The sequence below is a fragment of the Mus musculus genome, chromosome 10 (genome assembly GCF_000001635.26).
Source record: "Mus musculus strain C57BL/6J chromosome 10, GRCm38.p6 C57BL/6J".
Taxonomy (NCBI): Eukaryota; Metazoa; Chordata; class Mammalia; order Rodentia; family Muridae; genus Mus; species Mus musculus.
Window position 1 is genome coordinate 119,214,746 of NC_000076.6, and position 17,018 is coordinate 119,231,763.

At 41.2% G+C, this 17,018-nt stretch overlaps 1 protein-coding gene across 1 annotated transcript in view; it reads right to left on the bottom strand.

Annotated features, from left to right (window-relative positions):
• Positions 1–17,018, bottom strand: part of Cand1 (cullin associated and neddylation disassociated 1) — a 41,244-nt gene that overhangs the window by 15,934 nt on the left and 8,292 nt on the right. Inside the window, exons 2-7 of the mRNA NM_027994.1 lie at positions 12,658–12,801; positions 4,845–4,999; positions 3,196–3,319; positions 1,706–1,962; positions 1,398–1,503; positions 457–602 (exon numbers count right to left, since the gene is read on the bottom strand). Coding sequence (NP_082270.1) covers positions 457–602; positions 1,398–1,503; positions 1,706–1,962; positions 3,196–3,319; positions 4,845–4,999; positions 12,658–12,801 — 932 coding nt within the window. The remainder of the gene's footprint in view (positions 1–456; positions 603–1,397; positions 1,504–1,705; positions 1,963–3,195; positions 3,320–4,844; positions 5,000–12,657; positions 12,802–17,018) is intronic.

The window sequence follows — 17,018 nt, forward strand, 5'->3', positions numbered from 1 at the left end:
AGGGCTACACAGAGAAACCCTGTCTCGAAAAACCAAAAAAAGAATAACAGGCATCCTACCAACCCATATACTCGTTAATCTACCCATTTAGATATAGAATTCCTCCAAACCAAACAGTGTAGCCATCCCCTTGAAGCATTCCTACCAGGCAGTCTGACTTTAACCACATGTTTACATTATTCGTGAGCATTAATCAGGGCCTCAATGCAGGATCTATCAATACTAAGCAAACTGCTCTGAGTAGGTACCTTTAGATCATTTTTTAAAAAACCAAATGCTTTATAAGAAATATAAAGAGTAGAATGGTTGCCCACTACCATGTCCAAGATTCTAGGCTTGAGCATCACAAACAAGACAACCCCTAAGGAACAAAACCAAGGTACAATGGGCATCCTCCCTACCCTAAGCCTGACTTCGCTCAGGACACAGGGCAGCTCCCGTGTTCCATCTGAATACCTTGGTCATCGTCGTCCCCACCGTCAGCATCCATAGCATTCTCATCTTCATCTTCATCATCGTAATTGTAATTTGGATCATAGGTAAGGTATTTTAGACAAATGTTTATAATGGTAGAAACATGAGGATAAACTTCTTTAGGGCATCTAAATATAAAGATAAGAACGGCTTTAAAGGACACATGCAAACTGTGCTTCCCTGCCTGCCTCAGTTATTAGCAGTAATAGCAAAGTGGTATCTCACCACAACTTCTGTCCCACGAGCTTCATCTTTGAAAAGATTTATCTTTCAAAAAATATTTAATTTTAGGATATGCATTCCACACATGTACCATACACCTATTTTAACTATATTGTTCAAGTGGGAATAGTAAAATTTTTACTGAGCATTCATTTAGCATGGTCTTCTCTCACAATATGCTGAGAATCAATGAAAATTCATATATGCCCACAGAGTCAAAATTAAAGGAGTAATTTGTAGTTCTTCATAAACTGGACAGAAATAAATGTCAACATTTACAATTTTCAAAAGCTGGCATGACAGCTTGTGACGCTTTCTGCTGACTCCATGAGTGCCCATGATGCATACACACACATAGCACAAATATTTACATCTATTTTTAAAATGGCTTGTCTATAAAAATGCTTCTTTAAACCATGACGTAAAGGACAAAGTCCAGCCAAAACCACTGAGGATCATCAAGACAAACTATCACGGTTCTGGCATTTCGCCCCAGAGGTAAAAGTGAAGGAAAATGTATGACTGTTAAGTTCTAACAATGCCAAATGCTTTCAAAGTAAATGAGGCTACTATATAGGCTACTACTATTTAATGAGAAAAACACACATACATGAAACCGTATATGCTATTTCTCTTTGCTTACTTAATCTTAGTAACTAGTCTATTCTTAAGAAATAAATAAAGAGATCTTAAAAACTTACCTTCTCACAAATGATTCAAAAGCTTGAATGCAGTATTCTCTTAATTCATCATCATCTACATTACAAAATTTTACCACCAAAGGAATTATCTTTTCAAGGTATTCACCTAGGAAAAACATACTGCCTCTTAAAACTACACACTTAAAACAAAACAAAACAAAACCCAGTTTAGTACAAAACAATTTTAGGGGCCAGAGGGCACAGGTGCCTGCACAAGCCCAGAGGCCTGAGTGTGAATCTGGAAACCCATGTACGACATACACAGAATTGAAACAGAGACACCTTTGAAGCACTTGACAATGGCTTACCTATTCTATGGCCAGCTTGCCTACTAATAGCAGCAATACACTGTATGTAGGTCCTTGTTGTTGACATGGAGTCATTTTTGGACAACTCTGACAACAGATGTTCAATAAGGTCTACAAAAACTATATTTCCGCAGCTCATAACTAGGTGGCCAAGAGCAATAATTGTTCTTTTCCTCACTGCAAGTCTAGGGCTGGTCAGCTGGGGAAGCAGACAGGTCAGAATTGAAGGGTGGAAATTAACAAGCAGTCCTCCTTGCCTTAAAGGAAAAGAAACAAACAAAAACAAGTAAGTGTAACATGCCAGAGCACTAGCAGTATGTCTAGACTCTAAACAAACTGGGGAGAGAAATCAGAACTCACAATGAAAGAGAAAAGCCAAATTCTCACTATCCCCTGCAAAATCCTAAGCTAAATGGATAGATCTGAGGTGTGTTTCCCCAAATAACCCCTAGGAGTGAGGCCCAGATTACTACTACAGGCCAGCTAACCAAATGGCTGGCAAAACACCAAATAAAACCAAACACACAATGATCTTGTCACTTTCCTCCTTCCAAGACTTCAATGTGTTTTGTCTAGAGTCTTGTTTCCGAATGCCTACACGTCCAAAAGCCTAGCATCCCTTCTCCCTTCTTCTCTCTGGTTCTTTCTGTCCATCTCATACCCAGTTTTACTGGTTCACCACGGCCAGCTTCACTTAGTCTTGATTCTGGCCTTTCCATTATTATCTCCTAGAGCAGAAATCTACTAAGTACTCTATACTATATGACAGGGTACTGAGAGCCCCTCACTGCAGATATTTAATATACACACATTTTTCTATATCAAAGTGCTTAGCTATTTTTCAACTTAAATTAACTTTAAATACTACCCACAAGGACTCATCATTATTAGAAACAAGGATACACTGAAAGCGAAGAGCCCTAAAAGGTTTATTTTCTCAGGAGTAGCTCAAATCTATTCCTCAGCTTGCTGCCATAGAAAGCAGAAGAGCAACAAATGAACAGAATCCAGCCCTCCTACCCCAAACACACAGCATAAACCTGACTTCTAAAGGGTGGCATGTGCTTAGCTGCAGACTTGTGACTTCCAGTAAGGCACCTCTTCACTTAAGCAGGTGAATGGATGGAACAATAATAAACAAACTGCTAAAAGAAAAAAAGATAAATCACAACATTTTTCAGAATCAAAAAATGTCTGTGATGGGCTGGAGAGATGGCTCAGCTCTTCCAGAGGTCCTGAGTTCAATGCCCAGCAACCACATGATGGCTCACAACCATCTGTAATGGGATCTGATTCCCTCTTCTGGTGTGTCTGAAGAGAGCAATGGTGTACTCATATATATTAAATAAATCTTAAAAAAGAAAAAAAAATCTGTGATGCATCTTACATTTTCTTTACCTCCAACCACGGATATCTAGACCAAAGAAAAATGTCAATAATGACCATAATATTTGTAATACACCCACTACAAAAACACCATGTACACTTACCTGCTCAACATGTCAGCCATGATATCCAAGGCTTCGAGCTGAACAGAAACATCTTCCTGCTTTGCTATTGCACTGGTAAGGCGTCCAGTAATCTTTTTACATACATTAGCAGCTAATGCAGAGCCTGCAAGAGTAAATAAAAATTTCAAGTGTGTTAAAATTCATATACACATTAGTTGCCAAATATTCAACAGGCTAAAATTCAAAGGCATTTAAGAGATCCTTGCTAAGAAAAAGAGTTGAAAACCTCATTAAACCTGACCACGAATCAGAAATTAATAGCTGTGAAGGGGTCCAGGAAATGTGACAAATAGCACTATTCAAGTCTTGCCAGGAAGTCCTGAGTGGCCACTGGCTAGGAAGCCTGCAGTGTTTGGCAAACAAATGTCTACACTGAAAGCATCACAACTGTTCTGTTCTTGAGTTCTCTCTAGCACAGCCTGAAGCTCTGTTGAGTTTGCACTCCAATACTTACGCAGTTGCTTTAAAAGAAGGAAAAAAATAGGTTTACGCTTCAGTCAGTCACGTGACCAAAGGGTAAGCTGTTGTGTGCGCGCAGGCTGCACCCCTCACTTTAAAGTAGGTCATGTTTTACAAAAGCCAGGAAAGGGGGAAGAGGTAACTCACTGAGAAAGTTAGAATCTCAATAGTTAAAAAAACTATTTAACTATCTTGTAGAAACCAACTAAATGCATCTTGCATGAGGGAAAAAATGAAGACCGTGTGCAACAACAGGAAGGGAGAGCACTACCCGTCGTTACTCAGCCTGCCTGGATGCTTCAACAGAGTCAAGCAACACTGGTATGCTCTGGCACAAACAGCACACCAGTATGAGATGGAGAGAACTGTTTTTCCTCTTGTGGTGCTAGGGATGGGACCCAGGGTCTCATCCGCGGTGGGCGTGCTTTATCACCGAGTCACATTCAGAGCACCCTCCAAACTGCTTCAAACTTTAACCAAACAGGAAGTCAAAGCTCTGGGTGGTGACTTAATCTCTGCACATTTCAACTGTATGATTTTTAGACTAAAAGAAGCAACGGAGAACAGAACTGATCATAATGATCGACAATCATTAGTATTTATTAATGAGTGAGACAACACTCACGTGATGTTACCAATTTAAAATCCTCCCACAGTAGGGATAGGACCATTTCCCTCATTCACAGTTAGGACAGTAATTTTCAGACTTCTAAATTAAATGCAGGTGTTAAGTCCAATCGCACATTCACACGGCCTAGGTGATTCTGGCAGAGGCCCGAAGTCAAAATAGTTAATGAATTATCAAATTTATAGAATATATATATATATATATCTCAAACTTCTATATATCAAATTTGATAATTCATTAATTATTAAATTATCGAGTAACTGGAAAGGACTGAAACTGAATTAAAGCTACTAGTAAACTGAACAGTTTCAGAGCTAGGCCTTAACTTTTAGAATTTTATACAATAAGCTTTTATAAACCAAATCAAACCTAGAATTACAAACTCATCAGAAATTGGTATTTGCTTATCCTTTCCCTCACTGCAGAGGCTACACAGCGAACACCCTGCGAATTCCTTCAGAACCGACACACAGTACACTTAATAAGTGGAGAGGACGTATCTCCACGTGGAAAGGAAACAAGAGAATCCACTCTTGCTCACCACTGGAAGCTGGCGGAAGTTCTCCAATTACTGTTTTCAGGCCGATGCTGGAAATGTCTCGCAGCTGCTCCTTGTCAGAAAGCATGTTGGTGCAGAGGGTGTCCACGATCGTCTCCACTTGGTACTCTTTCACTTTACTCACCAAAGGGCCAAGGCTGTGAGACAGACAGACAGACAGACAGACAGACAAGGGAACACTCTTAACGTCTGGATAACCACAAAGCAAAAAGTACAGCTATCAATCTCATCTAGTAACAACTGTCACTGTGGCTCCCTGTCTGTCATAATGACACATAAAGAAGCATGAAGGGTAAGTGACTGGCGCAGCTCCTTGTGGTTAGTTTCCAATGGTTCCCTACTGATTTCTAGCAGAGTAACTTAAGACAATTTCTAGCCTGCTCACCAACCCTTCACAGACACACACACACACACACACACCTCAGCTCTAATCATCAAGGTCTGCTCCCAAAAGCATTCTCCTATAAGGAAAGGTCCATTCACTGTTGCACTGCCAACTCTGACCTTTCCTGTTCTAGTTGCTTTTAATTTCCCATCTAGAATTTAAAAGCATAGTGAAAACTTCTAGACCTATTATGTGCTCAGAAAGCATGTTGCACAACTCTGTTTTATTCTGTTGATGTTTCTATATCACTCCTGCTATCCAAACCCCTCCTCAAGGATACAAGTCCTGCCCAACACTCTAACACACAGCAGGCATCGTTGGGATATGAATAGTCCTCAAGAAACCACTGTTATTCAAGATTCATGATGAAGAAGGTACAAACGGTATAACTGAAGATTAAGCCGGGGAGGTAAAAACTCATCTAAGTATGGAATATAAAGGCACTATTTTACAATTTCCTAAAACTTACACATTCAATATTACCTTTCACCAGGGCAGACTTAACACATTATAAGTCAGTTTTCTCTGGTAGCAGGCCTTCCAGAGATAATTAGGAAAGAAGACCACTTCAATAGCTCAACCATACTCGGCAAGCAACCCAAGCAAACGAAAGGCCAGCAAAGGCCCTGAGCCTTGGTGGGAACAGGGCCTGGTATGAGGATGGGAAGGGCAGCGATGGAGGGCAATGAAGGGCAGAAATGTGTCCCTGTTTACAAAAGGACAACGCTTCTAATGGAGGCCAGAGAGATGGCTCAGCTAAGAAAATGCTTGCTCTATGCATGCGTGTGTACACATGCACACACACATCACACATAGAAAATAAATCCATTTCATGTCAGCAATAAACACTAACAAACCGTATCTCCTTAAGAACAGTAAATACTACTTTATATTTTTAAAAACTTCCTTTCAGTATGCTGAGGAAGCGTGCCAAAGTGTATACACGTGGTGTTACCGGCTAAATGGAGATCCATATTGCCGCTGATATTGTTTACATCTGTATCGTCTCTGGTGCTCTGGTCTGAGTCACCTACTGCCTGAGGGGGTCTAAGATTTCCAAGCGGGGTGATGGTTTGGCACTTCTCTTTAGTAACACCAATTTTCTTTGCATGAATTTTAAAGGTATATGCTGTTAAAGATGAAATTACTGATATTTGTTTAAACAGTGAGGAAGCCTTTATTCAAACTCAGCAGTCAGTTGTGGTAAGTGTCAAGATCATTACAGCAGGGGAGAGAGCTTGGATTCACATGTGAATAAAGTCCAGGTGAGGATTAGAGCTAACAAGCAGAAGGAGGAATTAGGAGATGGGAAATAACATGGGAGGAGACATGAGGAAGGGAATTCTTACTCACTGATTGGCCACGAATGCATGCCCAGAAGAAAGGGGGCAGGAGGAGGCACTTATTGAAAAGAGGACCCTAGGGGCCTGGGTAAAATTGGGACACCTTAGTCAGTGATTAGGCATAATGGAATGGAATGGAATCTGATGACTTCTGGTGTGTCTAAAGACAGCTACAGTATACTCATATAAATAATAAATTCTTCAAAATAAAAAAAAAAAAACCCCACTGTAAAGATGTGTTTAAAGCAAAATTTATGACTATGTGTGTTTAGGTTAGATAGAAAGTTAAAAGGTAAAAAAGAAAATTCCAAAGAAGCCCTAACAAACAATAGAGAAAAATCAGCAAAACCTAAAATCCTCTCTCTGATGAGAGCTCAAATATAATTAAAGAATTGCAGAGGAGATGAAGCCGTTGGTCCGAGCGTGAACAATGGACTTTGGATCCTTGACAACCATACAGCCCAGCAGAGGACAGGGCTGCCCTGCTGGCCATCTGCAGTGGAGCCTCTCAGAGGAAGGGTGAACAGGCTAGCAGGACGGGCAGCTCCAGGGTCAACTAAGAAACTCTGCTTCAGTGGAGAGTGATCTAGAAGGCAGGTGATGACAACCCTGACCAAGCCCAGCAACAACCAGGATTTAAGGAGAGATGCAGCACTTAGTAACTATTAAACACAAAACCCAAGGACGTAACAGAGCTAATGCATCAGCTATGGGCGGGAAGCTGGGTTCTTCTCAAACATCCCCAGCTTCAGCATAATCGGCTCCCAAAGGAACACTCTGGCATTTTAAAGACAGAAACTGACAACTGACTAAAAACAGCAACAAGGGCTTTTATATAAATACTCAGAAAAAAGTCCTGATAAGAATTTATTATACATCACAGTACCAAAAGGCAAGCCTTGCTCTCAAGAGGCATTTGACAACATCTGTAGACATCACTGTCATCTGGGAGAGCAGACGTGGTCCTGGTAAACAATAAAAATGGCCATGGATGCTCTCCCCCTGGCCCCCATTCAGACTGATGTGGTCTGAGAGTGAGCAGCAGGTAGAAAGCCTTCAGCAATGACAAGACGACAGCATAACACTTTTGTAAGAACGGACAGATGGACCATAGAGCACGGACGCCGGAAACACACACTTCTATACTCGGTTCATTTCTTTCAAAGATGCCAGGTAAATTCTGCATTCAACTCAGTGGGGAAAGGATGCCATTTCCCACCCACAGTGAGGCAGCAGCAGCCTACCACATAGGAGGAAGGGGACAGTTCCGACTTCATACTTTCCACAAAATTAGTTCCACACAGATCACAGAACTAAATATAGAAACAAAAACTGTAATGACTAGGAGAGATCTTTGTAAACCAAACCAAGTATTTCTTAGGACACAAAACAATAACTAGAAAATGAACACTTTATAAGTTAAATCAAACAAAAAACAAAGGATCAAAATTAACAGTCATCAAATTAGAAAATATTTTCATAATAAATGTGTTAACGGATTAATATAAAAACGTTTTAAAAACCCTACAATTTGATAATAAAGATAAGCCCCATTCCAAAAGCTGGAAAAGCCCATAACCAGAGGGTCTGCACAGGCCTGCACTGGGCCTTCTGCATACTTACCACAGTTTTCTGTTTAGTATTTGCATGGGACTCCTGAATGGATAAATGAGTGGGTTCCTGGTTCTCGAGCCTATTCTCAGGGCTTTTATTTTTCTGTCTCGTCTAACTTTGATATGATGGTTTTCATTTTTTATTATACTTTATTGTTAAAAAAATTACATATTAAAAAAAATAGCTGTACCAGCATAGAAAGAAAACCCCATTACCTTAGTGAAAGTGGAGCCACACACGCAGCTGTGATAAGTTTCACTAAAACTCAGAGAACACCCTGCCTCTGACGCCTCCTGAAGGGCTTAAAGGCAGCAATATCACTGTTCAGTCATGCCCAGTGTGGGATGTCAGCAATGTCTTCACAATTAACGAGGTTATCTGTTCCTGTGACCAGCTAACTGGGCAGAATAGCTATGCAAGCACTAATAGCACTACTCACCCTAACATTCTTGGGGAAATCCCTGATATGTGGTACCCTAGTCTCAATAGTAACGTGATGTAGTTTGAGTCAGTCTGAGCCTCATTTCTTTTTAGTGTTATATTTAGTCAAAATGCATTATCAGGCCGGGCAGTGGTGGCGCACGCCTTTAATCCCAGCACTTGGGGGGTAGAGGCAGGTGGATTTCTGACTTTGAGGCCAGCCTGGTCTACAGAGTGAGTTCCAGGACAGCCAGGGCTACACAGAGAAACCCTGTCTCAAAAAAAAAAAAAAAAATGCTATCAGTAATTAGACTATCAGGATTAAGTCTGATACGTTTTCAGATTTAGTTAATGTTCTAGAATGGTACTACAACTATCTACTAAAACTACCCACTCTTTCAGATTTCAGGAGTGGTGGATTGAATATGCTTGGCTCAGGGAATGTAACTATTTAAAGGTGTGGCCTTGTTGGAGGAAGTATGTCACTGTGGGGGTGGGCAACAAGCCTCCTCCTAAACACGTGGGAGACTTCTAGCAGCCTATAGAACTCTCGGCTCCTCCTCCACAATGCCTGCCTGGACGCAGTCACATTCCTGCCTTGATGATAATGGTCTGAACCTTAAATTGAAAGCCAGCCCCAATGTTTTACTTTTAAAGAGTTGCCTTGGTCATGGTGTCTCTTCACAGCAGTAAAAGCCTAAGATAGAAGTTGGTACCAGGGACTGGGGTATTGCTGTGATAGGCCTGACCATGGATGGTTTGATAGGCCTGACCATGGATGGTTTTGTTTGGATGAATGGGAATTTGGGGACTTTCTTTTTTTTCCTTTCTCAGCTCACTCCTTTTCATTAAAATGTTCTTCTTAAGAGTGAATTTTAGCCGGGTGTGGTGGCACACACCTTTAATCCCAGCACTTGGGAGGCAGAGGCAGGTGGATCTCTGATTTAGAGGCCAGCCTGGTCTACAAAGTGAGTTCCAGGACAGCCAAGGCTATACAGAGAAACCCTGTCTCGAAAAAGAGAGTGAATTTTAGTAACTACATAACTGAATTTATACCAGGCTGTTCTGAGACTTCCTTTATCAAAGTAATTAATCTAAATCTCTTCACCATGCCAGCCTTCTGTTTGCCTTTGGAACAAGATGTAGAACTCTCATCTCCTCCTGTATCATGTCTGCCTGGATGCTACCATGCATGCTCTTGCCTTGATGATACTGGACTGAACCTCTGAACCTGTAAGCCCCAATTAAATATTGTCCTTTATAAGAGTTGCCTTGGTTGTGACGTCTCTTCACAGCAGTAAAACACTAAGTCTTTAAAAGGGATTTGTGGAAGACTTTTTAACCTTTCTTTTGGGTGGCAATCAAGTTCTGACATTTTTTCTTCATAAAGTGCTCAGCCACTCATGGATAAACCATTTTTCTCCAAGAATCAGTTATTATTTAGTCATGACCATGATTTTTGTTCTAGCATTTCCCTGATGATTAAGGATGTTGGACATAATTATGTGTGACCTTGTGAACTTGATAGAATGAAGAAGGAACCTCAACTGACGACCTGCCTTCATTTGAACTGGCCTGTGGGCAGGCAGCGCTATGGGCATCTTCTTGTCACCTGACGTCAAGGGTTGGCCCATGGTGGGCAGCAGCATCGCTAAGCAGATCATCCGCAAGCAACTGCCTGGCTGAATGAGGGAAGAAGCCGAATGTGACCTAAGAGAAAGCCAGCCTTCAATGGAGCTTCATCTGACCTTTCCTCCTTAAGCTCCTGCCTTGAGTCCTATCTTAGCTTTGCTCCACGATGGACTGTAACCTATACGGAGAAATTAAAACCTTCCAAGTTGCCTTTGGCTGGTGACTTATCTGCTTGTATCCTAAGTCCTTATGGGCATAAGGTTTTTACAGTGTTAGGGATGGCTAGTGACACACATGCTAAGCAAGAACTGGACCACCAAGTAGCCTTCTCAGCTCCCCTAATCTCTTCAATGTAAATACAAACACAAGAGATTATCAAAAGATAAAAAGATTACCAGGCACAGTGGTGTACACTTTTAATCCCAGCATTTAAGAGTGAGAAGCAGGTGGATCAAGTTCGAGGCCAGCCTGGTCTACAAATCAAGTTCCAGGACAGCCAAGGATACACAGAGAAACCCTGTCTCGAAAAAATGATTCAGGTTCCTATACCAATCATTTGTATATCCTCTATCATTTTAAATGTTTTTATAATATATATATATGGAAGTGTGTGTGTGTGTGTGTGTGTGTGTGTGTGTGTGTGTGAGAGAGAGAGAGAGAGAGAGACAGAAAACAAACTGTGGGAGTTGGCTCTCTTCTTCCACTATGTGGGATCTAGTGATTTCATTCAAATCTTCAAGCTTGACAGCAAGCACTTCTACCTGCTGAGCCATCCTGCCAAGCACACAGCACCTGTTACAGACCTGTCTTAAACTCACAATAAGTCTCAGGGTGGAAGTCCCTACATCAGCCAATGATCTCTCACCTTTTACAGGCCTTTCTTATAGACAGAAATGTAAACAGCTAGATGAAAACAAACTTGAAAGTTGTATACAAACCCAGTAAGGTAATAACGGAACAATGCTTTAAATCAATTCCAAATGATGTATACAGTGACAAAGAATTCCACAAAGGAACCATCAGTTTCTAAAACTTAGCACCCGCACATTAAAATGACTTAACTTGTTCATTGTTTGACTGCAATACTGGGGAAGGAGCTAGGATGTGGCATGTTAGGCAAACCTCCAACCTCTGGGCAATTCTTCTAGCTAGCAGTCCACTTCCTTACTAAATTGCCTGGGTAGGCCTTGAGTCTGGCCATCCAGTCTCATTCTTTGGCCTCCTGAGTACCTGGGAACACACGCACGGCTGAAATTGGTTCAAAAGGAATTTGCTAAGAACTCAAACTAAAACAGCCAAGATCCTATCTCGCAACAGTGCCTATGAGATGAACACTGAGAGACAACTGCAAATCCTGCGACTTGAGGTAGATTCTTTACAATCCCAATATCATCCTGAATTCACTGATTTCAACTGCTGTCTGCCATTTACTCCCGTGGCTCCCGTCTGTCTGTCTCTCCCTGAACCCTCTTTAAGAAAGGAGCTTCCTAACTAACCTCTTGCTAGTTTGCAGCATGTGATCCTCCTGCCTCCTGTGATTTCAGGGATGCACACAGTCTTTACTGCTGCCATCTTTAAGATTTAAGTGTTGTTTTTCAAACACAGACCAAAAATCATGCACTGCGCAGTTTCTTCATTTCTCTCACGGCCTTGTTAGAGGAAGAGCTAAATAACCAATCTCAGGAAAGGCTACACTAACAATTTAGATTCTGCTATGGAAACATCCTGTATTAATCATATGGAACCAGTCAACATTTACTAGTAATTTAAAAATTCCAGGAAAGGATCTTTACCAATCCTAAATCTGATAGGGGACTAATATCTAATATATACAAAGAGCTCAAGAAGGTGGACTCCAGAAATTCAAATAACCCCATTAAAAAGTGGGACTCGGAGCTAAACAAACAATTCTCAACTGAGGAATACCCCCAATGGCTGAGAAGCACCTGAAAAAATGTTCAACATCCTTAATCATCAGGGAAATGCAAATCAAAACAACCCCGAGATTCTACCTCACACCAGTCAGAATGTCTAAGATCAAAAATTCAGGTGACAGCAGATTCTGGCAAGGATATGGAGAAAGAGGAACACTCCCCCATTGCAGGTGAGATTGCAAGCTTGTACAACCACTCTGGAAATCAGTCTAGCGGTTCCTCAGAAAATTGGACATAGTACTACCGGAGGATCCCGCAATACCTCTCCTGGGCATATATCCAGAAGACCGGGGAGGGGGGGGGGCGGGGGGGGGAATAGGGAACTTTCAGGATAGCATTTGAAATGTAAATAAAGAAAATAACTAATTAAAAAAATTTTCCAAAAGCAGCTTTCTAGAAAAGGAAGCGTGTATCAGCCTTAGAATACTACCAGCTTGTAAGGCATGAGCAAGGAGAGCACGGCTTACCATTTGACAGCTAAGTTCTGCACTTCGCCATTTTTATCCTCCAGCAACCTGAGAATCATCTTCACAACTTTCCTCTCGCTGTCATCGTCCAGCTTGATAGAGTCTTTCTGCAGCTCTGTCATCAGGTCGTTGGTCGCCATGAACCTACCAACAGTTAACAGTTGCAATTTAAAGCATTGAAACACCAATCTTTCATATTTAGTGATGTTTTATTTTGCAAAATGAACATAGTATATTATAAAAACTCAACCGCTACAAAGAAAAGGGTAAAAGAATATACTTAAAAATAGACAGGCACTTCAAACTTTTATTTGTACTTTTATGTGTATGAATGGCTTTCCTGCTTGCACGTGTGCCTGTTGGATCTTCTGAAACTAGGGTTACAGATGTCTGTGAGCCATCTTGTGGGTGCTGGTCCTTTGCAAGAGCCACACACATTCTCAACCTCTAATACACTTCCCTCCTCAGCCCCTCCCTCCGACAGGCGCTTGAAAGTTCTAACAGGCTCTCACATCAGGCACTAACCAAAATTATTATCCCCAGATCAATCTTAATTTCAAATCTCCTAAGACTTGACTGAATGTTCTTCATTCTCATTACCTATAGTACTTTTGTGAGGTGCTGGAGAAAGCGCCATACTCTTTGCATGGGATTTTGATGTTATTTACAATAACCTTAACCACAAATATTAAGAATACCTTCCCTGGATATGATGAATGTTGAAATGGGGGATTACTACACTACAAATAACTGTAACTATATATAAAAATTACTAGTTACCAAAGTATATTATCAAAATGGTGAAGAAGTATTCTAGAAAGTTGCTCCACCTGAAGTATTCCTCCTTCCCCTCGAGTCCAAGGGCAGGGGCTGGAGATAAGACTCAGTAGTAAAGAGTACTTCCTGGACCTGGGTTTGGTTCCTGGAAGTTACTTGGCAGCTCACAACTGTCCCCAAGTCCAGTTCCATAGGATCGGACACCCTTTTCTGACCTCTGAGGGCATCACGCACAAATGTAGTACAGACATACATGTAGGCAAACAGTCATACACTCATACACCCCCCCACACACACACACAGAATCAAAATACAAAAACTTTACAAAAGAACCACAGACAAAGGAAAGTTTAAAACCAAACAGACTGAGAACAGTGATGTATCATTTGATCTCAGACTTAAAAGGGTTGAATATTCCGTAAAGGAAAAGTGTTAGGATTCCTCCCCTTCCCCATCCAGGTTAAGGAAAATTTGATTGTTTAAAATGAATGTCCCTGGATATGGTATAATCACATTTAAAGAAAGCACTAAGAACTGCCTAAAGCCAAATCAAGTTTCTCTACTTCCTGATTCTCAACCATGAAAATAGTCTGAAATAGCACATACTTAACATCCTTTTTCTTTTCATATGAACAAGATCCACTTAAAAAACAAATACCTTTTTCACACAGAAATACCAAAATCTCTTTTAACCTAAGAAAGCCAACTATAACTGTAAAGAACTAGAACGATAATCAGACAACATGGTCAATAAGCTATGTGGTAATGGTGGCAAGACAATTTGGTAAGTGGTTAGTAAGTTCATTTTAAGGATAATTTTAATAATTAGTAATAAAGAGGGCTGGTGTGATGGGTCAGTGGGTAAGAGCACTTCTGGAAGGTCCTGAGTTCAAATCCCAGCAATCACATGGTGGCTCACAACCACCCGTAGTGAGATCTGACGCCTTCTTCTGGTGTGTCTGAAGACAGCTACAGTGTACTTACATATAATAATAAATAAATCTTTAAAAAATAATAATTAGGAATCAATATTCATTTAACAATGTCAGTTTTAAACTACATAAAAGCATGTAATTCAATTTTTGTCAAGTTCCATCAAACTGCTAAAACAAACCCTTACGTTCACACTGAGACAACAGGAGGTAAGTTAGACAGGTAAATTTTGAAGCTCTTCCCAGGATAAAATAAAAGAACAAAACAATATTAAAATCAAAGTTTCGATTAATATTCTGAAGTGGGAAACTGCATTACACATTCTAATATAGGTATAAAACTGTCCTAGTCACTGTTCTCCTGCTGGGAAGAGACACCCCGTCCAAGGCAACTCTAAGAAAAGCATTAACTAGGGGCTTCAGTTTCAGAGTGTGAGTCACTATTACAGAGGGAACATGGCAGCATGCACGCAGTTTTACATCCTGATCCACACAGGCAGAGAGAAAGAGACTGGATCTGGCTTTTGAAACCTCAAAGCTACCCAGTGTGACACACCTGCTTCAACACGGCCACACCCCTGATCAGCGAGGTCCTTTCCAACAGTTCCACATCCTGGCGACTGAGCAGGATTCACATAGAAAGAAGCTCATGGGTGTCATCCTAAGTCAAACCACACCAAGCCTCACAAAGATACAGTTACTGCCGCCGTGTATACAATACCAACTGCCCAGCTCAGTAACGATCACCATCAACCTAAGCTAAACAAAGTAGACAATCCGAATAACAAGGTGTTTGCCATGCTGGGTGCCACTGGATACAAGAATGGATACAGTCAAATAACAAGGTGTCTGTCTGTTCTGATGATTCTACTAGATAAAAGAATAGATACACTCTTTTAATCAAAGGCAAAGATGACACAGTCTTCTCACAATTTTTTTCAAGAGTTTATTAGTTTTATCTAAAGTTCCAAATATACTCATCTTACTAAAAATAGAAAGCAGCCCAGCATGTCAATGCACAGCTACAGTTACTAATTTCACAGGCGAGGCGAGTTCCCAGGTGTAAGCCTAAGGACTGTGCTTAGCCCGTCCCGTTTCTGTTAGTCACTCACTCAGTCTACTTCATCTTCTGCATGCTTCAGTAGCTCTGTCAATTGGGAGGTGTGCTCAGAAGGAGCAGGGTCAAAGTCACACTCAGCTCAATGAGTTTGAGACTAGACAAAGCTACTTGAGATCCTGTCTTTCTTAACAAAACAACTCTTACTCTGACTATCCAAACAATCACATCAAACAAGGTCTCTGCTAGTTGAGATGTGAGATCTCAAGAGCACACGGGGAAGAGGGGAAGTACTTCTGGAACTTTCTCTTTCCCTTTGGGAAGGGTGGAGGAGGGAAGTGTAGAGCACCTCTTGGAAAGGGACTGCCTGGCTGTTTAGGCTGTTCAATGTGCTGGAGCACAGAAACAAGTGGAGAAAAAAAATTCATGAGAGATAATGGAAATGCAGGCTAATGCTGGAAATGGTCCCAAGTAGTCAGTAATCATGCACTGAGAAATCAACATACCAGGCATTCTACAAACTGGGATAGGGCACATAGGCGCAAATCCCTGTTGTTTCAGAATTTACTGCACAATCTAGTAAGGGAAATTAAGTTGTAAAGCTCCATATATGAACAAGCATTTGCATAATTATGAACTGACATAAATACTACAGAGTAAAGCAAGAATACTGAAGATGGAGAGATGGTTAGGTGGCCAAGAGCGCTTAGCCATCAGGACAGAGTCTGGATGCCAGCACTCACCCACAGCGGGTGCCTCACAACTGTTAACTCCGGCTCCAAGAGATCTAATTCCTTTTTCTGGCCTGTACAGGACACCCCCACCCCCAGACACATGCTTATGCATATCCCCCCCCTCTCTCTTACACACACACACACACACACACACACACACACTCACTCTCACACACACATTTAAAAATTTGGAAGAAAGGACCACATCCAGATAAGATGTCCAGAAACAGGAATAAGGATTTCACAAGAAAAACTGACACATAATGAGAAGACAAAATTATTCTAGAAAGGGGGAAAATGATGCCAGGTAAGCAAGAGACACGAACTTAAAAGATCTGTGTAACAGTAGGGCTTCAGGTTCTAGACTAAGTGCAATGGGAAACTGCCAAAAGGCATATGGCTAGCCGTGCCCTCGAGAAGAACCATCACAACAAACGCTTTGGAAAGAGCCAATCATTAGTTAGCTGGACGAGAGACAGGTTCTGACAACTCCTGAAGCTCACTGAGTGACTGACAGAAAGGGAAGGGGAAACAGCCAGCCCTGATTCCTGAGGCTCGCTCCTTACACAAGTGAATCCACTTGTTTTGATTGGTTTTTTTCTTTGTTTGTTTGTTTGTTTTTCTGGTTTTTTTTGTTCTGTTTTGTTTTGTTTTTTCGAGACAGGGTTTCTCCGTATCTCCCTGGCTGTCCTGGAACTCACTCTGTAGACCTGTAGACCAGGCTCAGAAATCCGCCTGCCTCTGCTGGGATTAAAGACGTGCCACCACGCAGGCTGTGAATCCACTAGTTACTTAATAACTAATACTTAATCCACTAGTTACTTAATAACAAGTACATAAGTACCCCCTTGCTTTGCAACA